General features: G+C 30.8%; 1 protein-coding gene across 2 annotated transcripts in view; it reads right to left on the reverse strand.

The window, feature by feature from the left end:
* LOC106463206 (general transcription factor 3C polypeptide 3-like) overlaps positions 1-11,116 on the reverse strand; it is a 153,698-nt gene that overhangs the window by 28,852 nt on the left and 113,730 nt on the right. For both annotated transcript variants that reach the window (XM_013923203.2, XM_022390654.1), the window contains exons 17-18: positions 6,679-6,808; positions 3,366-3,437 (exon numbers count right to left, since the gene is read on the reverse strand). In XM_013923203.2, coding sequence (XP_013778657.1) covers positions 3,366-3,437; positions 6,679-6,808 — 202 coding nt within the window. The remainder of the gene's footprint in view (positions 1-3,365; positions 3,438-6,678; positions 6,809-11,116) is intronic.

Genomic DNA, 11,116 nt, shown 5'->3' on the forward strand with positions numbered 1-11,116 from the left:
GCGCTAAAACAAACAGTATCACGAGCAAACGAACGTTAACTTCAACGATACCCTGTGACTGCAGTTCAATTACTCACTATCTTCACACACACACATTACCTTCCCCTCTTTTATATACCAGCGTACCCTATTTCTAGTAATTACTAGACCATTCGCCAAGATACGGGATAGTTCTAGAAACAAGAGAGCGTGAGAATTGTCACGTGATCTCGATGACGCAACATTATCATTACCCCTTGAAGTTAGCTTTCTTATAGAAATTAGGTGTTCTTTTGAAAAGCTTAAGTAGAGGATGAAACAGGAATTACCAGCCATGAATGGATAAACAATAAATATTACAGTTGGAACCTCACTGTATTTAGAAGTTAGTTATAAGTACAACCTTCCTAAATGTATTGAAACATTGCATTAAAAAACAAGCAAAAAAATGAAAAAAAACCTTTCATAAAAGAAAGTAAACGTAGGGATGGCTAATATCAGTTCTTCAAAAATAATGCAAGCAAGATAGTAGGGATGGCATTTGCATCATCTCTATATAATAGCACAGGAAAGAATTAACTTTATGGTCCCTGTTGCCATTTTTTCTACATATGTACTGTATTACATTCAAAATTTAATTAAACCACTTTACTACCAATATATGTCAATGAAATTAACATTATAATGTATGTTATAATTTGTATTTTTATGTTATCTAAGTTATAATTCTTTTATTTCAAAAGAAACTTTTAAAAAAACAACACTTAAACTGCAGTTTTCATGTCACGTGATCCACGAGCTACAAAAAAATCTCAAATTTAGCAGTGGTTCACTCTTAGCCACATAAGCAATGTATATAAGTACCTAGACATTATTTACGTGTGTTTGACCATTTGGTACATGAAATTTAAAGTCTGTAGCTGGTTTCTCTATGCAACAAATATAAATTTTCAACCATTTTTTTCTATACTTTGCTGTGAAATCTACAATGTACACGTAGTTACTTGACAAAAGTGTATAAAGTTGTTAGAAAGAGCTCAGTTTACACTATACTCTACCAACAGCTAATTGGCACACACTTTTTCTCACAGTGTACATGTAACTGCTGTTAGTATTGTTGTCTGCTTCATCAACTATAGCATTTACAATGATTTCTTTCCTAAATATGCTATAGTTAAACAGACAGTTAAATTGTATTTAGGTCTTACTTTTATAATTTAGTGAATTATGTATTATTTGTGATTTAAAAAATTATACTTGAAAGGTTTAATGATTTTTATAAGTTTAACTTGTTGTCACTTGAATTGTGAAAGTGTATAAACAAGATGTGTCATCTACATTAGTGAAATGAGTCTCTGTAAAGGGATTGCTGCAGCATAAACAATAATAAATAAATAATAAGCATAAATAATAAAAGACAAAGAATTGGAAAGGAAAATTAAAAATAAACTATAAGTGAAAAGATAAAGAAGTGAAATTAAGCATATTAAAAAAAAACAAGTTTGAAAAAACTTCTATGAAGAGCTAAAAGGTATGTACATATTTCCATTTTTAATTTCAAACATTTCATTGCAGTGTACACTGATGATAATAGTTAGTGATAAAGTAGAGAAAATGAAAAATAAAAACATTTACCTTAAACAAACTTTTGATACTCGTTTAGGTAGTTCTAGAGATTATGCAGATGAATTATTCAGAGTCTGGGTGTAAATAATTACATTAAATCACTAATTGTTTTATTAGAAATAGTAGAAAAAATATAAATCAAATATTTTATTTTTCTGAAACTACAAACTTTTAGGAACATTCTTGTTAAATTTTAAACAATTTCATCCACTAGTTTTATTTTTGGAACAAAATATGACAAGAGCGACATTATCTGCCAAGAATCTTGGAAGCCGGGTCTTATAGGATTAACATATAGCAATATGTATAAATATTCAATCACAGTTGAGTTTAATTTATCTATTTTTGTGTGTTAACATTCTTCTACAATGTGTGCCTGTACTGTTATGTAGGGATGATGCAAGTGCCATCCCTACATTTACTTCCTTTTTTGAAAAGTTTTTATTTTACTTGTTATATATAAACATGTAACTTTTTCTCGTTATATGTAATGTTGTTACTAGAAAGCTAGATAATTCTAGATTTTACTGTCATGCATGATAAATATGTGCAGATAAAGAGAGTAAGTAAGTTAGTGAAGGTGAAAGAAAAGTGAAGTTAGCCTGCATGCAACTTTAGCCATAACAGGCGATTTCTAAAGTAAGTTTCATTGTTTGTATGGTAGTAACAACAGAGATAAAGAATAATAATTTGTCTTGTCAAAAGGTGTTCTAAAGTAATTAAACCCACTTGTGTGGACTTTGATGAAAAAGAAATAATTATTTAAAGCTCTGAATACAAGAATGATAATGAATAGCATAACAAATTTTTTTTCATATGTTTGACAGCAAGAAAAAAGAAGGTTGGTTAAGTATTTCATTTCTTGTTTTTCACGTATATTCTTTATGTCTAATTATAAAAATAACTAAAATGTAAAAATAGGGATCCTTTTAGGTTAGGTTAGTTAAGTTTAGATTAGGTAAAATAAATAATAATATTATAATAGAAATGTTTCACGAGGCATACACATGAGCAACTCATAGTAGCTCGTGGGTAATGTAATTCATTAGCGTAACATGAGCTGCATATTTCCCAAGTGAGTTACAACTTATAATGGCACAGATAGTAGTTAGACATGGTTCAAGGGGCAATAAAATTTAACTATAAATAGATGTATACTGTTACAAAGTTAGAGCTACTTAGGATAAACGAATGTAGTTTCATGTTATAATTTAAAGTCATTCTATAAAGAAAAAGAGGGTAATTTAGATGTATTTCAATTTATTTTATTTTTTTTATGATTACGAGGTTGATCGAATTGACCGATTCCGTTTAGGGTAGAGATAGGGTAGAGAAAATAACAGATAAACTATAAAGTTTTACTGAAAAAAAAGTTTGAAATGCATTTAGGAGGTTTTATGGATTACACAAAGGAAATTTGAAATTCTTGAGATGAGGAAAAATATTTTTAATTTTAAGTTAAAAATTACTTTGCACATGAACTATTCAAAACAATATTCAATATATTCAAGGACAAATCTATTTTTAGTTTATTAAAAATACTTCACTGAGAAATACGAGTTTTGTATGCGAAAGACTTATAATATTAACTGAAAGATTGCCAAATTTTATGAAGATATACACACTATATTAAAAGTTAAAGGTATTAAATTATTAAAGACTTTAAACAAGCTCATGTGGTTGAGAGAGTTAATGATGTATTGTGAATAATATGAACAAACGAAACTTGCATTTGTAAAATACATGCATAAAATGCTTACCTACGTCCTTCTTTCTCCTGATATCTCGTAGTGCCTCCAGCCTTCTCCTCACAGACAAGTTTTTAAATACAGCTGAAATACATAAAAACTTCCTTGAAAGTTAACTACACAATAAAAATACTTTAAATAATATTTTATATCTGCACTCAAGACCACCAAGATCTTTAAGGCTTCTTAATTCTTAAAACAGTCAGAATTATAAAAGAAACATCTAACTTTTACATAAAAAGGTGGTAACAACATATAAAGGATAAAGTGAGTGAGTGTTAAATGAATAAAACACATCAAATGCATGTAGAAACATGGCCAAAAAATATTAATAAGAGGTCAAACATATGTAAGAACAAAAACTTTTCTGCAGATATTAATCTGCAGTATCATGTGCAGAATACTAAAGGTGTGATCACAGATATCATGAAATTATGAACAGCCTCAGTGTATGTGGAAAACTTTGGTAATAATATCAATTAACAATTAGAAATATGCAAATGCTATTATGCTCATACATTAAAAAAATATTTGAAAATGGGAAACTCAGTATTCCACATTTACATTTTCCTTCAGCTCATGACGAACATCTAGCTTAAACAAAATAACTGCTTATACATTTCAAGTTCAGTTGTCATTTTTATACACCTAATATTTTTATCAAAAAAAAATTAAAACTGTAATTTGTATATATGTAACATTTTAGACAAATTTGTAAATATGGAAAAATCATAAATAATCTGCATTTTTACCTAATAGCTGGTCACATTTCTAAACCTAAAATTTATAATCTTTGGATAAGTCCAGGTTTGAAATCTATAATATTTCAATAAGCCTCAGGTTAAAACTTATAACACTGGCCTGCGATGGTTTTCTTGTTCACTTTGACATTATTTCTTTAAATTCAATAATATTTATTTGTTACTATGGCAACAAGATATTGTGTAAATGAACCAAACATATTCTGTTATACTTGTGGTAAATTTGTTGGAAATTTGATATAAATAAAAATTGTTATGTGATAAAAAAAAATGAATATTATTTTCGATATCTGCATAGCTGAATTATGGAAAATCCATTATTAAAACCAAAACAACTTTTATGAAGTTTAAATTTGCAAGCCTGTATAATCTTTGGATGGGCCCTGTCTTGCACGTGCTAGTTAGCCTGTATAACATTACCTGTCTAGCAAGTGCTAGTAGTCTCCACAACACTAGCTGTCTTGCAGGTGCTAGTAATCTGTATAAAAACTACCTGTCTTCCACATGCCAGTAGTCTGTATAACATTACCTGTCTAAGTGTGTTAGAAATCTGTATAAAAACTACCAGTCTTTCACATGCTAATAGTCTGTAAAACACAACCTATCTTCTATGTGCTAGTAATCTGTATAACACAACCTGTTTTCCACATGTTAGTAATCTGTATAACACTACCTGTTTTCCACATGCTAGTAGTCTGTATAACACTACCCACCTTCCACGTGCTATTAGTTTGTATAAAACTACCTGTCTTTCACATGCTAATAGTCTGTAAAACACAACCTATCTTCTATGTGCTAGTAATCTGTATAACATTACCTGTTTTAATGTGCTAGTAATCTGTATAACACTACCTGTCTTCCACATGCTAGTAACCTGTATAACAGTACCTATCTTCTACATGCTAGTAGTCTGTATAACACTACCTGTCTTTCACGATAGTAGTCTGTTTAATACTAGCACTAGTCTTGCATGCACTAGTAACCTGTGTAACGTTACCTGTCTTCCACATGCTAGTAATCTGTGTAACATTACCTGTCTTCCACATGCTACTAGTCTGTATAAAACTACCTGTCTTGCAACTAGAACCTACCTGTTTATCATTTTTAATATTTCCACTATACGTCTACATTTTATACATTATTTGAATATTATTAATCACAATAAATGAACAAAACAAATGCTATAATATAATCAATCTGCTGCAGGATGAGAATAGTTACTGAAGCATGCTGTTTCCAGCAGCATAACACACTTCTAAGAGGGATATCTCCACAACATGACCACTAGAAATCACTAGTCCATTTCTCAGGTACTCAACATGGTCATCAGGACAGTAATAAGAGTGTTAAAACCAATAAGCATTTCTAGATTGACTGTTTATTGCACAGGTATTTCATACTTTCTGTCAAGTTCAAAATTAGTAGCAGTGTCATTATACACCTTTACTCTTTACATAGGAGTCAACATTTCATGTCTCTACATATTATCAGCGGACTCAAGTCTGAAAAGCCACAGTAAAAAATATTCTCAATGCAACATCACTTCTATGAATGTTTTGGTGACATTTTAGTTAAGGTATAGGAAAGCATCAGCATAAATGCATCTACATTATAGTGCTTTCAAAGGACAAACCTACCACTCATCAATATAGTACTAAACACAGCTGTAAAAACTTTTGTGCGTGTAACTGGAACAGACTTTGTTTTGATGCAGGTGATGACTGAAGTCATACTGTCAAGACTATGATAGACTACCTTGAACAAGAAAACATACAAGTCATGTGTTGGCCATTAGGTTGTTCTGATATAGAACCTACAAGATCACCTTGGATATTATGTACATCGATGCCTTAATTTATCACTTCAGAGCATCTGGTGTCACACTTATTGAGGAATGAAACAGGATCCTTCATTGACTGAGCAAAAAATGGCTCCCAGGAGCAGAGATTGTATCAATACCAGAGGTGCACATATTCATTACCAAATATATCTTTTTGTTCAATGTCACCCTCAGAAACATTGATTAGTCTGGCCCTAGCACTCATCATAAGGATTTTAAGGATACTCACATTCCATAGGTTGTAACTGATGATACGCTATCAAAAATAGCTATAATTTCAGCTGCGAGTCCATTTAGGTGAGAACAAACTAATAGTAAAATTTTGTTCCTTGAAATTTTGGAGTAATGTATTTCATTTACAATTTCATTTTATATTCAAAGTAAACTAAGAAATGAACTTTTGTTAATGATATTCATGGTGAGTTTTGGGAATAAAGTATGTACATTTTTATATTTACAATGAAACATTTAAATAATCAGCAAATAACTTTTCATTATTGACTACATTAACACAATAGCTGAATGGTAAAAAAAAAGTACACCATTACCTGTGCCACTTCTGAAAAAAACATGAAAAAGTACTCAAGAAATTAAAAATAGAAATAGAAATGAACAAAGTTTTCAGGTAATATCCAATGTTTGTAAGATGTAATAGTTTATAAAAATTAAGTTCATAGTTTGATCACAAGAAACCTTGAAGATATAAAATTATCAGCAGTCATACCATTAACTTCTTCTTGATTCTGAGTCTGATGGCAGTGACTAAGCATAACCAACTTAGCTGCTGGAACATAGTCATCCCATAGCTCTTGATTAAATAATAGATTACAACGATGCATCAACACATGGACATCCTAGAATATGATTTAAAGATTGTCTTTTACCAAGTAATCATTCTACAATTCATGGAAAGTTTAACAGATGACAGTATTTTATCAACACACATATTGTACGTGTGATAGGAAGTAATTAAAAATTAAAATAATAAAGTTGAAAGAAATACCTCTGCTATAACCTTAAGATACAGTTCTTGGTTCATTACAAGAAATATATATATATATATATATAATTTTATCTTTTCTCCTATCCCAAAATTCTTCTCATATATTTTGCATTCCTGTATTCTGTACCTCCACAAGGCAATATGACTGTTTATATATATGTTAGTAACTCTAGCTGCCATATATGAGCCCGGTTTGTCTCAGACCACCAGTTTAAGAAGGGCAGGATAGTTATAGTAGAGGTAAGTGTGTATTTTTGACCTCAATTTTAATTCTAAAATGTTAGTTTCAAATGTAATATTATATGTCTACTATAACATTTAGCTACATTTCTCACACCAACAGAGAAGATGTGACAAGAAGCATAAGCACCTGCCACTCCTGAGAAAGAAAGAAATTTGTGGTTCTGTAAATCAGTGTAAAGACAGAACATAAAAAATCTGGTATTTTAACATCTAATTGGCTAGGGTATTATTGATGCCCTCATGAAAGAGTAAGACAATTTTTGCAGCTGGACCCAGTGATATCATACTCATTAGAAGCCCACTGTTGACCCCATGACAAAACCCCAGTCTAAGGACCTGATGTGAAGAAGCACCCTTAGTACATACTACTCAACTCACTAGGTCTGTGAGCAGAATCCAGCCTACATATATCTTTAGGTAAAAGTATATTTCACAACAACAATCTTAACTTGTTGAAACTGAAATCTATATTCTGAAACAACCATGCTTACCTGTCAAGGAATCCCAACCAGGAGGGTACTGGAAAAGATGTTGACTTGTATCTTATCAATGACAAGCATTAACCTCAAGAGTAGTGCAAAGGTATTGAAATTCCAACCCAAATGCAACACAGTGAACAGTTTTCAATCTCTCCACCAGGAAAGGGGTTCTACTACACTAAGATCAGTTATAGCAGTGGAGAGCCCCCAGATGCAAACTTCCCTTCAATGCTACTGCTGCCACAAGTAGTGAGGAAGCCACTTCTTTTAAGGGGAATAAAAATAAATGTCAAAAAAGTACTCACTTTATTAAATCCTGTGAAGATGATTCTGCCATTCCAAGCATGGGAAGGCAAAATCCCTTCATTATGGATGTGATGTTAATAATGACTTATGAAGGTATGAGACATCTTTCACATCTCAACTTGAAGATCAAGAAAGCATTTGGGCAGCAGCAGCAAAAGACACAGAAAGTTGTCAAATCTGAAGAGACGCAATCTATAAAAGCTACAAATGATCTTCGATCAGATCACAATAAATAATTTCATTCAACAAGTGAGAGAGTGTAGCTTTCAACTCAAAAAACAATGAAATGGACAAGCATTTGCAATTAAAAAAAAATGTTTACATTCAGCATTCTAGCATCCTCCTACACAAACAAAAGACAGGAGTTGAAAAGGATTGAAATGCTATCATTAACAAGTGGATGTGATAAAATAACTGGAAAGCACCTTGGCCTATCAACAAACTGAGTCTTTAGAAGAAAAAATAAGAATTTGGTTACAAAAACAACTGCTGTGAGAAAAGGATGTGATGAATGTCAATATTAACACAACTTTCACTATTCAGTGCCTAGCAAGAGCAAAAAATAAGTTTCAAAGAAAGAAACTTCAAATTACAAAGGTATAAAGACTCAAAAGGAACTAGAATCAAGACATTGAAAACAACCACAATATCTAATCTAGCAGATAACACTTGAAAGGTGTACAGTAAGACTTAAAACACAGCAAGATCTAATAAAAAACATGCCATGGAAAGTAAACTTGTGATTCATGGCTATATGGTAATCCTGCTATGCTAAAAATAGTAAAATCCATTCCATAAATAAGTAACAAAAGACATCATGAAAATATGGGATCAAAGGACCCAAGCTATGATGCTCTTTGTTTGTATTTCCACTCACATCATCCCCCTGCATAAATAGATTAGTAGTTATTGGTTACCTCCATAATTTTATAAGGCAATATTATAAAAATCCTGAATCTCCCTTGTGTGAGAAATGCAACATTTTTTTAGGCATTTCCCCCTCTCTAATTTATTTACTACCCCTCAAAGGAATATGAAATTTAAATAAATTACTTATTATAATATTGTCATCACTTAGATAAAGCATAATTGTCATTGCATTCAATTTTGTTTGGTTAAGAGCCATCAAATAGAAATTCAGACCCCTCTTGCCACACCCACCTGTCACATCCTTTCAGTATTTGTCAATAGTTCTCTCTTACATTTAATACTATATGATTTTTAACTTATAGAAAGCTAAGGCTTTCATCTATTAAATGTCAATTTCTCTTTCAGTACAAGCTTCGTTCCCACGAAAACACATTGACTAGCTTAGATGAATTTGTAACAGCTCTTGTCGCATAGTTAGAAAGCCAGAAAAACTGCAATAATTATGGAACTTTGTCTGCTTGTTGCATGTTATTATTCTACGTTCTTTAGTGCATTATTTAATTAAATAAAAAAGTAGGCTTAAGTGTCATCGACAGGAAAAAAAAAGGAGGCCCAGGTAAGTAATTTATTTTTTGTTTTTCATGTGTATCCTTTACTTATTATTATAAAAGTAACTAAAACGTAAAAATAGGAAACTCTTTAGATTCCTTAAGGTTAGATTAGATAGAATAAATAATAATAACAATAATAATAAAATAAAAAAATTTTCACAAGGAATGCATGGAAGCAGCTTGGAGTAGCTCATGAGTAATGTAATTCAATAGCGTAACGTGAGTTGCACATTTCGCAAGTGATTTACAACTTATAATGGTATGTATATTAGTTAGACAATATTTAATGGGCAATAAACAATAAACTTTGAGTATAAATAGATGTATACTGTTACGCGTTTAAAACTACTTAGGATAAACAAATGTAGTTTCATGTTACAAGTTGCAGTCATACTAAAAAGAAAAAGATGGTAATTTAGACCTATTTTGAATTTTTTTTTGGTGGTTACAAGGATGGTCAATCTGACCAAACTTGTATAGAATTAGAGTAGCGAAAAAAAAAGTCTGAAATGTATTCAGGAGGCTTTGGAAGTTATGCAAAAGAAATTTGAGATTTTGGAGATGAAGAAAAGTATTTTTAATCTTAACATGAAACTCATTTTGCATTAATACTAGTAAAAAAAAAAGACTCGATATATTCAAGGACAAATCTTTATTAAAAATACTTCATTAAAAATTCTGATTTTTTGAATGTAAAAGATGTGTGTTTACTGGAAGTCTGCTAAATTTTGTGAAGATACACATACTATAATAAAAGTTCATAGTACAAAACTATAACAAGTACAAAGTGGTCAAATGGGTCATGGGTGAAAGGTCATATTATCTCATTTGTTGACACACATTCAGAATTTTATTGAACTACTATTTCATGAATTTACACCAATAACTTTGGTATCCAACTGAAGATTATAATTCAAACTTTAGTACTATACATTACTTAATTTAAAAGCAAATATTAAAAAAACACAGATAAACATCAATTTTTGAGTGTCACATGTTATGTTGAATGTAGCACTGGTTCAAATTAGATGTTTTGTGAAGTCAAAATACTAAGTCTACAGTTTTGATTGAATTATAAATTCAAATTACCAATATTGATAAGCTAGAATATAAAATAAGAGCCTCTTATCTTTTCAATTTGCTAAGATATTGCTCGTGTCATAAATCAAACACAGTGGCACCCTGCCCACCTCTTTCCATTTTCGGAAATGCTCCCTTATATACACTTCTATATATGACATGAATAACCAATCGGAAGATCAGAATGTCCCCTTAGTGGCTTTCTCAGCCATTTTAATTGACTTGGCACCATTTCTGTCTTTTGTATCAATATTTCAATGAGGTAGGGTGTGTCTTTAGTCTGCTTAAAATTTCATGTTATTTTAGAATAAAATACATCTTAGTTTCTAAGCTTGATAAATTATAGTGGAATTCTATGTATTAATATAGTAATTTATGATTTTTTTAGTTTTTCAAATGTATATATCAAATCTAAAAAATTATTTTGTTTCATATCCTCTATTTGCAAAATTTTTAAAGGTTTAGCAATCTACGTAAAGCAGCAACCGAGTACAAAGGTCGTAACTAGAAGATATAATTGTTTGTTTTAGTTCTCTATTTATCATTCTGTGTTTTAAGAAAAATATGTTT

This window comes from Limulus polyphemus, unplaced genomic scaffold (genome assembly GCF_000517525.1).
Source record: "Limulus polyphemus unplaced genomic scaffold, Limulus_polyphemus-2.1.2 Scaffold1348, whole genome shotgun sequence".
In the NCBI taxonomy this organism is placed as follows: Eukaryota; Metazoa; Arthropoda; class Merostomata; order Xiphosura; family Limulidae; genus Limulus; species Limulus polyphemus.